This window comes from Suricata suricatta, chromosome 13, assembly GCF_006229205.1.
Source record: "Suricata suricatta isolate VVHF042 chromosome 13, meerkat_22Aug2017_6uvM2_HiC, whole genome shotgun sequence".
Classification (NCBI taxonomy): domain Eukaryota; kingdom Metazoa; phylum Chordata; class Mammalia; order Carnivora; family Herpestidae; genus Suricata; species Suricata suricatta.
The window spans coordinates 84,381,163-84,394,919 of record NC_043712.1 but is presented as its reverse complement, the minus strand read 5'-3'; the positions used below and the strand labels follow the sequence as shown (position 1 = coordinate 84,394,919).

The window sequence follows — 13,757 nt, the reverse complement described above, 5'->3', positions numbered from 1 at the left end:
CTGGACGGGCTCTGTGCTGACAGCTCAGAGTGAGCCTGGAGCCTGCTTCGGATTCTGTGTTTCCCTCACCCTATCCCTTCCCCACTCATGCTCTGTCTCAAAAATACATTAAAAAACCTTAAAACATTAAAAAAAATTTTTTTTAAGCAAGCTCAATATAACAGTTAAGTATTGTTTTTATTGGTTTTCCTCATACCTGTCTCACTACTTCTCAGGCTCTTTGGCAGTCGCTTCCCCTTCTAAATGACCTCTAATTTTAAAGTTCCTCAAATTTTGGCCAGTGGGGAAGACCTGGTCTGTTCCTGTGGCTTTAAATTAACATCTGCGTGTTGACAACTCCCTAATTGAAACTCAAGCCCGACCTGCCCCTGGTGTTTCAGACTCATGTGTCTACTTGCTGACTGGGCATCTCCCTTTGAATGCACGTCTTAAATTTAACATTTCCCAGAAAAAGCCTCTCTTCATTCCACTCCTTCCCTAAACTTCCCCCTATCTTCTCTGTATCAGTAAGCAATAATACCACCAGTTCCAACAGAAGGCGGCTTTAATTCATCCCCTCTCTTTCACCATCCCCCCCATATGTGAACCAACAGCAAATCTTGTTATTTTTACCCTAAAACACATCTTGAGTCTGTCCACTCTCCAGCTGTAATGCTACCTTCCTAGCCCAGGACACCGTGATCCTTCCTCAGGACTCCTATACACGGCTAGTACTCTAGTCTTCCATGCCTCTGTTCCACTTTTGCTACTTACAAATCTCTTCACACAGTTGCCAAAGAGATTTGAAAATATGTGTCTATAAATCAGATCGTGCCACGCCCCTGTTGTGTCATTTAAATGCTTTCAACACAAATGATAGAAACCCCAGCTAATGGAAACTTAAGCCATAAGGAAAGTTATTTTCTATTTAACAACAAAGGGTAAAGATAGGTGTTCTCAGGATTGGTTTAGCAGGGGCCCCTGGGTGGTTCAGTCAATTAGGCATCCGGCTTCAGCTCACGGTTCCTGGGTTTGAGCCTCGCGTTGGGCTCTGTGCTGACAGCTCAGAGCCTGGAGCCTGCTTCGGATTCTGTGTCTCCCTCTCTGACCCTCCCCTGCTGTGCTGTCTTTCTGTCTCTCAAAATAAATAAAAAACATTAAAAAAATTTTTTTATTTTAAAAAAAGGATTGGTTTAGCAGTTTGGCGATGTCCTCAGGACTCCAGTTCTTTCCATCCTTTGCACCATCCTAAGTCTGTTGACCCTCATCCCCAGGCCTGTCATGGTTTCAAGATGGCTGCCACAGCTCTGTACATCACATCAAAACATGACAACAGCCAAAGCAGGAAGAGAGAGGTGGCAAACAGCTTTATTTACTTATGGCTCTACTATTAGACACAAAAATGTTTCTCAGAAGCTCCCAGGGACTTCGCCCTTATAGCTCATTGTCCAGAACTGGCTTAAATAAATTATGATTCATTCCCTAGCAAAACTGGGGCCCCATTAGCAAGGAAGAGGGCTTACGGCTATTGGGTAGGCAATCACATCATCTGCCATAACTTTGAGTTCCCATGTCATCTAATGCCAGCTGCCTCTTCAATGTCACCTCTTAACCCCTTCTGCCCCCTGCCCAGATCTCTCTTAGTATGCTCATGGCCTCCTTTCAGTTTCTCAAACATATCCATTCCCTCCTTGACTCACGGCCCTTTACATTTGTTGCTCCCATCCCTGGGACATTTTTTCTGTAGTACTTGAAAGTCCAGCTAGCGGTCATGCTTTTCTTTTTAGATCTTAGATCAAATGTCACACCCTTAGAGAGGCTATTCTATTAGGTCTAAATTAGTACTTATTCCCTCTCTAACCTATCACTTTCTCTCTCACCAACTCCCAAATTCCTGCCTAGTACTTATCATCCTGTTATCTTATGTTTGTTTATTATATTTCACCCCCCACTAGAATATAAAGCCCACAAAGACATGGATTGTTTCTTGTTCACCATTATACCTTCATCGTCCTGAACAGTACCTAGCATATAGTAGGTATTCAATAAATTTGTGTTGAATCGATGCATGATGAATGAGCAAATGGAAACACGGGTAAGAGGAAAGGTGTAGGATTAGTTACAGACAGAAGGTGAAAAAGGAATGAAAAGAGGTACATTTTGGTAGGGGAAGAAAGGGTGGGTATAATGACATCATCTTAACCATTGCAGAATTTGGGGCCTAAATCCCGTGCCCACATTCAGTGGATACATTTTACAAGTCTTGGAACTAAATCAAACTTTTTTCTATTTCTTATATTAGATAATAAATGTAATTCCTTGGAAACTGCTTTGGGTCATAATTAGCCTACTGCCCCCATGGACATAGAACTAGTCAGCTGAAACTCAAAGGAGCAAATTAGTTTTTCTTGAAAAGAAATTACTTTAAAATGCAAGGATATGGACTTTGTTGTCCAGAATGCCAAGGGCAGTCTTTGTGGAAGAGTTTGTGTGGTATTAAATAAGTACGGAGCCTACAAAAGTCAGTGAATCAAAGTAGAAGCCAGAGTAACATATGAGTCTGACTCATAAACTCTAATAAAGTTTGTGAAATAGATTCCATGTGTGAGTCCAGATCCCAAATGACTTCAAGATTGTTAAAAGCTGTTCAATTGCTATTTAATTCCTTCCTTGAAAGCTTTCCTGGATACTTGGGGAAAATTCTGGAGAAGTATGTGCACTTAAAGAAATACTCAAATTGGCAGCTCCTATTTTGTATATTTATGCAAAGGCCACTATTCTTATAATACAGTGGTGCTTTTTTCTTTAAGTGGGTTTCCCGCTGAATTGTTTGGAGAGTATTATACATGTCGGTAATTTTCAGATCTGCCTTTGGGGTAAATGGACCCACCCTGTTTTCTCGTTAAGTGTGTGTGAAAATTCTACTGTAAGGCATTTCATTGTGATGTGACTAAGAATTCTCTTGGTGGGTTATTTTAGGACAGAAACAGGTTCACATAGGATATGATCAGTTTTCTTAAGTGTATGTTAAATATTTTAAAATTATTATTATGAATATTTTTATACACAAAAAATCTAGAATTATGATAACCACTGTATATATCCATCACCCAGATCAACAATAATGAAGGTTTTGCCACATTTGCTTCATCCATTCCTTTTATTTATTTTATTCATTTACTGGAGTATTTGAAAACAAAATCTTAGACATCAGATCATTTTACTAGTACATATTTTATTACTTTTTAACACTTATTTTTGAGGGAGAGAGACAGAGCATGAGTGGGGGGAGGGGCAGAGAGAGAGGGAGAAGAATCTGAAACAGGCTCCAGGCTCTGAGCTGTCAGCTTTTTCTCTCCCCTCCTTCCTCAATGTCATTGACTTGTTGTAGACTAACGGGATCAGTTGTCCTATAGAATGTCCCACGTTCCAGATATATCTGTTTGCTTCCTTGTATTGTCGCCAACATGTTTCTCTACTGCCGCCATATTTCCTTTAATAAGTTAAGTTAGTTCTATAGAAGTTTCTGTGATGATGGAACTATTCTACGTGCCTTGTTCAGTATAGTAGCCACTAGCTGCATGTGGCTATTGAGCACTTTATATGTGATTAGTGTGAGTGAGGAACTGAATTTTAAATTTTATTTAGTTTTAGTTAATTTAAACTTAAAATATCTGTATGTGGCTATTTTACTAGACAGTGCAGCCTGAGTGGCTTGATTAGATTTAACATCAGCTTTCTTGGCATAAGGTGCTTTCTACGAATCACATAGGGAGGCAAGATATCATTTTCAGTGACATTAAGATTAATCAGTGCATTCTTTAACTTTTTAAAAATATAAACTTCATCTTTGTGCAGTTCATGAGAATCGAGAAAAGGGCCAGCATATAGTTCACTGAGCTCTGTTATACATTCATAGTAAAAGTTAAAAGGTAAACTTTTCTCGTTCGTCTATCAAACTGGAAGAAAAAAAAACTGTTAGCATTTCACAGAAAGATTTTGGAGAAGGCAGATATAAAACAATTATTTTGGGGGTCTGGAGGTTGGGTCTGTGCTTTAAAAAAAAATCAGTGATCTGGAAACGCATCTTTGCTGAAATAATCCAGATTGTTTCTCGTATTCTTGGATCTTTTCTTTTTCTTCTTTTCAGGCATTTCTCACAAATGCTAATGAACAACTCACTTTGGAAACTCAATCTGCTGGTGTTATTCACATTTGGTAATGAATAATTCACTGTATCAAAAGAATGTAGGCCTATCGAATGGATCCGAGTCCAGACATAAACTACTGGCCCAGAACAGGACTTTGGAGATCTTTTCCACCTGTTATTGAATACGGCTGCCCTTGGAGAGACACTTTGCTCTAATAAGTGGACATGAATGTTCTGGAGAGAAGAGCCCCATTTTCCCTACCTGCTGCTTGGTCAGAGAACCCGGTGACCCCTCTTTCTACTGTGCAAGGAACTGACGGCAGGATGGAGGGCAGCCCATGGATTCTAAAACCTGATTTGACTAACTCCGTGCCTTCCAGACTGACTGAGAACGACAGCCTCCCTTTCCAGAGAAATGCACATACGCACATGGAGGAAACGTTGTCTATCATTTCAGGAGCTGTAGGAGCCCCGAGACAGCCACGGATCGCCCGATAAGACATCCCGCACCGGAGGCAGAAGAGCAACCACACTTGCGTGGATGTTTCCTTGACACGCAGTATCTATGATGCAGCCCAGAGAGCTGAAGAATCTAGTTCCTGGCCCTCCTAATTTAGCCAGATTTAGCCTTTTTATTGTTTTCTGTTTTCTACCTGTTTTGTTTTCCTTTTTGAACTAGGTAATGCAAATACTTGGCAAAAATATTTTAAAACAATACCTACGGATATTCAATAATAAGGAAGTTCCTTCCCTCTTTCTACTCTAGGTCCCTCCCTAGAGGCATCCACTATTAGCTGTTTCTAGCGTATCCTATCAGGAATATTCTAAGCCTGCATGTACACATATGCCTGATCTCTTCCAAATGGCAGCATACTCCACACGTTTTTTTGTTCAATGCTTTTTGCCCCCTTAGTTCTAGATTTTAGAGAGTACTTATTGCTGGGATGTGAAGCTCTGAGTCATTCTTCTTCCGTGTTGCATAATATTCCATCTGCGGCTTACCCATAATTGATTGAATATGACCCTATATAATGAATATTTAGGTGGTTTCCAGTATCTTTATTAATTTTTTTTTATTTTAGAGAGAGTATGAGTGGTGGAGAGTGGTACAGGGATTGAGAGAAAGAGAGAGAGAGAGAGAAAGAGAATCTTAAGCAGGCTTCATGCTCAGCATGGAGCCTGATGCAGGGCTCGATCCCATGACCCTGGGATCATGCCCTGAGCCAAAATCAGGAGTTGGATGCTCAAATGACTGAACCATCCAGGCGCCCCCAGTGTCTTTTTTTTTTTAACTACAAATAATGCTGCAGTGTATTTGTGTATGTGTGTATGTGGGTGTGCGCGCGTGCGTGTGTGTGTGAAAGTACATCCATACACACCCATTCCTAGAGGTACAATTGCTGAGTTGAATGAAAAATTTCGGTAAACAATTAACAAACTGCTCTCCAGAGAGGTTATACATGGTGGGCGGAAAAATAACCCCCAAAGTTATCCACGTCCTAATTCCTGGAACTATGACTATGTTACCTTCCATGACAAACAGGAATTAAGATAGAATTAAGGTTGCTAATCAAGATCTTAAGATAGGGAAATTATCAGGGCCCGTGGATGACTCAGTCCTTGAGACCCAGCCCTTGATTTTGGCTCAGGTCATGATCTCATGGTTTGTGGGACTGAGCCCTGCATCAGGCTCTGTGCTGACAGCGTGGAGCCCATTTGAGATTCTCTCGCTCTTCCTCTCTCTCTGCCCCTCCCCTGCTCATGCTCTGTCTCTCTCTCTCAAAAATAAATAGATAAACATGAAAAAAAGATAGGGAAATTTCCTGGTTTATCCGGATGGGCCCAACGTAACCATAAAGATCCCTAAAAGTGGAAGAGAGAACCAGAGAGACGTCAGTGTGAGGAGTTAGCTCAAGTTAGCTGGCGTTGAAGATGGAGGATGGGAGCTAGAAGCCAAGGAGTGCAGGTGACCCCAGAAGCTGGAGAAACAAAGAAATGAAAAAGGCAAGGAACACAGCCTGGCTTTTAGCTTTGCTTTTAGCCCTGTGAGATTTGTGTTGGATTTCTGACCCACAGAACTAGTAATAATAATAAATGCGTCTTGTTTTAAGCCATTATGTTTGTGGTAATTCATTACAGCAACTACAGAAAATTAATGCATAATATGTATTTACACTCCTACCAACATCCCTGAGATTGGAGCCTTATTTTTTTTTATATATAGTGTCCTTCTCCATATGAATACTCCTTTCTACATTATTTGAGGGATGTTTATAATTTAGTGTCCTATAATTCATGTGTTTAGTTAAATGGAAAATTTGCAACCATAATTATCTGACTGTTACACCTTTGTTCTTTGCTAATTAACTCTTTGGAAAATTCCCATTTGGGACATGTGCCATTTTTTTTTTTTTGGCAGTGGCCAGAATGTGCTGATGTGTCATTTCTGCAGTGCCGATATCACTACTGACCAGCCTGCAGTGCAGAAATACTGTGGGGACAGACGTGGCTCAGTGGGGTTTGTTTCTGCCAAGGTGGCAGTCTCAATGATGGACTACTCTCCAAGACAGGCCAGAGGCCCTATGCATGATAGAAACTTCCACGTCTCCATGGAAGCTCAGGTGACCCCAGTGGGGGAAATTAACAGAGTATAAATCTTCCTCATCAACTCAGTTGATAGGCCTCCACGGCAGACAGCAGAAGTAGCTAGTGTAATAGAAGGGAGGAATCAGTCTTAGTGAGAACCTGCAAAGTGCGAGCTACAAAGCAGGCACCTGGGTGGCTCAGTCGGTTATGATCTCTTGGTTCAACTTGTGCTCAGGGCATGATCTTGCAGTTCATGAGTTCGAGCCCCATCTGGGGTTCTGTGCTGACAGCTCAGAGCCTGAAGCCTGCTTCAGATTCTGTGTCTCCCTCTCTTTCTATCCCTCCCCTACTCTGTCTATCTCGAAAAAAAAAATTTAAAAAAAAGAGTGCTAGCTACAAAGTGCTATTTTGTCTGCCCTGATGTGGTGTTGGTTCCCAACTCGGAGCTTTCCTGGGTGAAATCTGAACGTGGCTCCTAGATGTGGAGGACAGTGAGAGACTGAGGGAAGAGGCAGGCCACACAAGATGAGTAGGTGGCAGCTTGAATAAGCCAGGGGACTTACACAGGAGGCTTGTCTTAGGCGGCCACAGATGAGTAGATGTCTGCACCCACCCACCAGAAGCTAGAGGTTTATTTAGAGGCTGGAACTGGATTCAGACACATTTACCATCCAGATGGTCTAACAGCATTTTGCTCTCTCAAGGCCTGTGTTCTTGAAATAACTGCCACTGTGGAATGGTGGGGAGAACGTACATTCCAAGGACAGTGGAGGCGGGTGAGGAGCTTCTGGTTGCCCTGGTCCAGCCTGCGGGTCAGTCCGTGGTCACGTCTTCTTGGTGACCTCCTCCAACAAGTGGGTACACCTTCCCCATGCACAATGAACTCTACAGACTGGTTTGACCTGCTCTGCATTTAAATATCTCTTCAGAGCTGTTTATCTGCTAAGCTAGGTATTTAGAATACAAACTCTCAGCCAGCAAAGCGCACAGTTTATGGAGACAAATAACAATCACAGGAACAAATGTGAGACTGCTACTGCAGCAGCTGCTACAAAGAGGAGATAAATAAATATAAATATATAGTAGTGAGCTTCCTCCTTGTCAGAAGGCCTGGGTGAGATGTGTAAATCTGCATCCTGTGTTTATCCATGCTATATTGTATGTCACTCCAGGCAAAGGGCAAAGATTATGTAAAGGAAAGGACCTGGAAACATTGGATAGCCAGGTAGAGGAAGATGAACAGAGAGAAAGATGGCCAGAGAGTTGAAGGGAAGCCAGAAGAGGGCTGTATCCTAGGAGCCAAGCAAGGAGAGTCCAATCAAGACTAGTAAGAACACAGGATAGGACAGTGTGTCTGTCGGGGTCAATAGGATTTCTATCCACAGGGGCAGGGACGTGGCAGGGCACACCAGGACTCAGGTGTGGCTGTTTCCCTTTGGCGGTGTGACCGTGGGGAAAAGGCTGTTTGGCCTCAGATCCTGCAGCTGTAAAACAAGGAGAGTATCTTCCTCCAAGAGTTCATGTGGAGATGAAATGAATTAGCATATACAACCCGTAGGGCTCTGCAAGTTCTCAGTAAAGATTGATTCCTCCCTTCCCTTGTGTCCCTGTCCCCTCATTTATTCATCTATTTATTTCATCCCACTTATTCCTCTGTTCATCTTATTTATTATCTGTTTTGGTTGTGACTCTCCTTGATGACTTAGCATTGCTGGTGGTGACTTACTGGTGTCCTGTATCTCCCTGCTCTGGTCTGGGTGCCGGCACGCTGCCGTGAGCCAACAAATCCATTCTCTGGATCAAGCACACCCCCATGTGTTTCTTGGTATGCAGACGGAGATCGGATAAGGACATAATACACCCTCCTTCATCATACTGAGTCTTTCTGTTTCTGGGAAAGGAACTGCAATTACCAACGCGAAGGCCTAACTCTTGTCTCAGGACGTCTTTGTGCACTTGCATTTCTGCCTACATCTCCCTAAATTTAGTAATCCATGACTCATCACAATTGAAGGTTTCTTTCCAGAGACAGCATTGGCTAGAAGCAGCCCCTCCCTCCTCCTTTCCTTTGTTTTTGTCTATTAAATACAGTGAATGGACAAAAACGCAATTTCTCCTACGGGAAGAACCTGTGCTCTGCCTGCCCCCTCGGATGGTTTTGGGGTGGGGCCCTGTCGTTAGCAACCACTGTAACTACCCGCCGGGAGAGAAAGTAATTCTCTGCTTGCTTCAGGTGAAGTAAACGCCAGAAAAGAGACGGACAAATATTTCTATTGTGGCTAACCTGGGAAACAAACGTTTAAATCTCTGTGGGAATTACCCTTGTATTTCTAATAAGCACACATGCTAATTTCTTATTATTGAAGGGGGCCATGTTTCCCAAATCAAACAGAAGGACATAACGTTTCATAAGCAAGGGAGTACCTTTCGGGACAGGCTACTCTATTCACTGAACTGTTAATAAAATTATGGGCCTTGCTGGTCATAAAGCTACTCAAAATGGGTAGCACTTCAGTGATAACGGAGCTAATGATCCCCTTTCAGAATAGGAACATTTACACAAAGCGATGGGGGCCGTAAAGGGAGGTGATGGAAAGGGTTGGGGGAAAGGAACCTGGCACCCTTTCGGCAGCTCCAGATCCAGCCGCCGAGCCCGCACCATAGGGGGCTCTCCCGCCAGCTTACCACCCGGGAAGCCCACTTCGGGCGCGCGCCGCGTTCCAAGCGGGGCAGCGGGGGCGCGCACGCCTGCGCAGAAGGGCCTTCGCGCGTTCCAGGTGGAAGGTCGCGCGTTTGAGCGTCCATGGCAACGCGACGCTTCCGCCTTCTGGAAGCCCTGGCTCCGGCTCCCGCGGTGTGAGACCCGTCCCGGTGGGAGGAACCTGGGCTGCGGCGGAGCGGGGGACGGATGGGGGGATCCGGGGATACAGGGCCTGGGGAAGCTGCTGGGAACTTGTGCCCTAGGGAGTGAGCTTAACTAAGAAAAATCGGCCCAAACCTCTGCACAAAAGGATCTTTTCATTCCAGTGCGTTTCGCCCACGCAGGGGACCATGCCTCTGGAGGTGGTGGTGGAACTTCAGATCCGGGTGGTAAGAGAAGTCGACGGACCTCCCTCCACTCCTTGCCCCAAATCGCAGTCTCTGCCCAGGGTTCCTAAATGGTCCTGATTATTCTCACCACCTCCTACCCACCTCACCACACACATCATTATCTTTCGGGGCAGATCGTATGTCTCTGTTCTTAAGATTCTCCACATTGGTCTTCCCTGATTTCGAAACTTTTAATTCAGCCCAGCCCCTTCCAACTCCTCCCCACCCCCCATCCCCCAAAGGACTTAGCTTTATCGTAAAATTTTCTGTTACTTTAAAATAATGGGGGCGCCTGGGTGGCTTAGTTGGTTGAGTGTTTGACTCTTGATTTCCACTGAGGTCATGATCCCAGGGTCATAGGATGGAGTCCCTTGTAGGCCCTGTGCTTGGCCAGGAGACTGCTTAAGAGTCTCTTTCTCCCACTATCCCTCTCCCCTACTGCGTGTGCTCTCTAAAATTAAAATAATAATAATAATAATTAATAATAACAACCTTGCATTAAGTCCAAGAAGAATTTAATTTTTTCCAGGATAAAGATTTGTGAAAGAATTAAAAAAAACCTCTCCTTTAAATAACAAGGGAAGAGTTTAATTTCATTCATTAAAGCCCAATGACTTCCTGATAATGTGCCACTTCTATGAACCAATTGAATATGTTCTAAGGTAGTTCCTCTAGAGATGGCTCTAGCTTGCTAATTCCAAACTGGAAGTCAATCAACCAACACTTGTTTTATAATTGTCCACTGAATCCTGCTTAAGTGAGGTGCCATGGCAGAGTGACTGCATTGTTCCTGTTTGAGATCAGGCATTTCTTTGAGATCAGCTTGTATTTTCCAATCCTTCCATCTGTAGTTGGTGACAGACTGTCGGGCGGCTGTAGGGGTGTCTCCACTGGCCGTGATTACAAGCACAGTGCCAACAGGTTATGGCCATGGAAGATCTGTCAGCCTCCATACAAGTGACAAGTGCTATGGTTTCATCATACATGCAGTTCTGAAAGATAAACATTTCCTGGATTTGTCTCACTTTGCTAATAGCAAATAGGACCAGACTTTGTCAATTGTGCTACATCAAGTGCCAACTCCCAAAACTTTGCAGTAAGAGGAAGGAGTTCTTGAGGAGCTGAGTGATAAGTCAGTCTTCCTGCTCATCAAGGAAAAAATTAAACAAATTTCCATCTCGCTTCGTTCAACATGATTGGTTAATTTTATTTTAATTTTTAAAAAGCATTCCTCAGTGTACGATTACAGTAAAATCAGTTTTCTACGCTACCGTGCCTAGAGTGCTTCAGCAACATGAGTTGAGTTGATCTGTGCTTTAAAAGCCTGCGAAGTCAGGTCCGAACAACTAAAATGCGGAATTTCAGAAGTATAACCAGGGAGCAGAAGATAAGCCTAGCTTTGAGCCCTCAATATTGAGACTTGTGAACACTGCAAAAGTCAATGAATGTCATTGCTTCTAAAAATAGCTGGCCTGAATATTGCTGGATTAAAACAAAGACCCCTCTAAGATTAAACAATAAAGCAAACCACTTAAAGCTTTACAGTGGGGCTGGTTCAGCGAGAGAAGAGGTAGTCCATGTTCAGGGTGTTGTGGGGATGCAAAGGACTTTATTTTACTCTGAGGAGTTCCTCTAACAGTGTGCCTCTCCTGCTCAGAAAGTTCACACTCCACCCAATCAGAGCCTACTTGTCATGCTATTCTCCAGATTCCAGTGTTCCCTTCTATGTGACAAAGGCCAAATCCTTCCTCTTCATAAACGTCAACATAATTCATCATTATCTGAAAACACCAGTTCCATGGGTAATTTAAAGGTTCTTGTTTTTCAGGGAGAGCAGCATTTAAAGCCTATACCCTTTTTTGGTCTTTCCTGGTCCAAGAATAATGAGCAGAGTCTATCCTGCATTTGGCGGTCTTTGGTCTTGTGATTTGGGGAGGCATCGTGGACAAACCGCTTTAAATGTAAAGGTCACTGTAAAGAGAAATTTAAGAGTGAGTTATACCTTGTGCCTGGTGTAGCAGGGGGCTCCCCTGATGAGTTTCAAGTCAAATACCATTACCTAAAGGGTGCTGCATACAGGGAAATGGAATTCCATACGAAAAAAGATAATATACAGGGTCATCCCTGTGGTACATATGAGCAAGTGTATGCTCTTGCACTGCAAAGAATCAAGTTATTTTCCTATTTTGTTACCTTAGTACAGAAGCATCATTTCTTATCAGGAGAGGTAATGCGCAGAAGACTCCCATGTACGGCCATATTGGCCCACTGACATCTCTGTGGTAAGCCCGCGCCCAGACCCGGTTGCTGACGTCCTCAATGAGTTTTTCTGCCTTCTGTCATGCCGTGCTATTTGTCATCAACAGAATCAAGCATTTGGTCACAGTCCCATCCTTTTTCCATGGGCACTGTAGATATGCCCATAACTATATGAAGTGTTTCTTCTTCAAGTAGGTTCTTGGCTTGTTCTCTGAATGCAAAGAGACATTCTTAGAGTACTGGGAAATAAACATCTATTTAAAGAATTTTTGAGAAGGTGAAGGGAAAGGAAAGAATGATATAAACTGTAACCTGTCTTCTCGCTACCCAATTCACAAAGATGGAAGAGGCAATAAACTTAAAAAGCTTATCAAGAAAATGGGGAGTAAGAAGACACTGTGGCCACAGACTGTCAGGGAGTCAGTGAGAAAAACCTATGTCTTAGACTCTTAAAATTCTGTCTAAAATCCACCTCAGGAGAAGAACCGGGCTTAGTAGGCGGTTCATCTGCATGTACATTTACAGAAGGAAGACCATGTTTTGCTTTTTTCCCAAAGTTCACTTTACAGGTGGCATATTGACTTACAGGATAACTACAAAGCGCAAAGTTTACTGATGTCAACTTTTAAAAAACAGCAGTATTATAATCACCCCAGCTTGTTTTCTTTGCAGTTGTCCTGGAGATAGAAATCACTGTTGAATAAATATATAGCAGAGAGGTTTTTTTTGTTTTGTTTGTTTTTTGCCTTTCATTAAACGGCTGTGGTCCTCATGGCCAGCACGTTCTCCGGCCTAGCAAGCCATCAAGATGGGATGACACCTGAAATCTCAAAGGAAACCTCAAATGTCCTTAGAGGGACGAGCAGGAGTAGCTGATGGTTTTTGTCAGCCTGCGGCACGTGGAAACCTTCAGATCTCCTGGTGCCCTGACAGATGAGGTGGTGTCATTGTTGGTTCCACAGTAGGAAGAGGGCCGGGGCATTGTGCCGTGAAAGCCAGCAATAGTCCACGATGCTGTACTGCGTGTAGCCCAGAAAAAAGCCAAAAGCCACGTCGGTGACATTGTGCCGCCCCAGCATGACCCTGGAGAGGCCCAAGATGAAAGCCCAGAGTACCACCAGCACCCTCAGCGGAATGGCCAGTACCAAGTGGTTCAGGATGAATCGGGACACCAGGGCGGCCCTGGTGGCGTGGCCTGAGGGGAAGGAGTACTTGTCCACCGAGAGGGTGACAAACATGTCCATCTGGTTGTGGGCTGGGCGGCGCCTGCGGACCAGCCCCTTGATCAGGGCCACCAGCAGCAGGTCCAACAGCAGGGCGAAGAGCAGGTTCATGAGCACCTCGCGCCCGGCCCAGCTGTCGCTCCTGGACAGGCAGTAGAGGGTCCCCAGCAGCCAGGGGATGCCGTGGCCCGAGATCTCCAGCAGCTTCATAAGGGGCCGCATGCTACCCCAGGACGAGCTCTCCCCGGCGCACACCCCCAGCTTCTTGGACAGCCACAGGTCGATGGCCAGCAGGGAGCGCAGGGCGATGCCCAGGAACGACGGGTTCAGGTCCATGCGGTCCTCCTCGGGCAGCGGGGCGGGGGGCGCCTGCGAGGGGCCCGGCCCGGCCAGGGGGAAGGAGCCGCGGCGGTGCACCGGGCTCTCGGACGCGCGGAGCCGGGTGCAGGTGGGGTCCAAGCCCGGCGCGC

The 13,757-nt window shown here is 44.5% G+C and overlaps 2 protein-coding genes across 10 annotated transcripts in view; one reads left to right on the top strand and one right to left on the bottom strand.

Moving 5' to 3' along the window:
- Positions 1 to 9,642: 9,642 nt before the first annotated feature.
- Positions 9,643 to 13,757, top strand: part of SPATA6L (spermatogenesis associated 6 like) — a 55,121-nt gene continuing 51,006 nt past the window's right edge. For 5 of the 9 annotated variants that reach the window (XM_029919770.1, XM_029919767.1, XM_029919766.1 and 2 more), the window contains exon 1: positions 9,643 to 9,805. In XM_029919770.1, the coding sequence (XP_029775630.1) occupies positions 9,767 to 9,805 (39 nt within the window). In that variant the 5' untranslated portion in view covers positions 9,643 to 9,766. Of the gene's footprint in view, positions 9,806 to 13,598; positions 13,618 to 13,757 lie in introns of those variants that run through there. The other 4 variants (XM_029919771.1, XM_029919763.1, XM_029919764.1 and 1 more) reach the window with 3 other exon arrangements.
- PLPP6 (phospholipid phosphatase 6) overlaps positions 10,304 to 13,757 on the bottom strand; it is a 3,685-nt gene continuing 231 nt past the window's right edge. The window contains 2 exon segments of the mRNA XM_029919773.1: positions 10,304 to 11,776; positions 11,999 to 13,757. The exon segment at positions 11,999 to 13,757 is cut by the window's right edge and continues 100 nt beyond it. Coding sequence (XP_029775633.1) covers positions 13,009 to 13,757 — 749 coding nt within the window. The 3' untranslated portion in view covers positions 10,304 to 11,776; positions 11,999 to 13,008.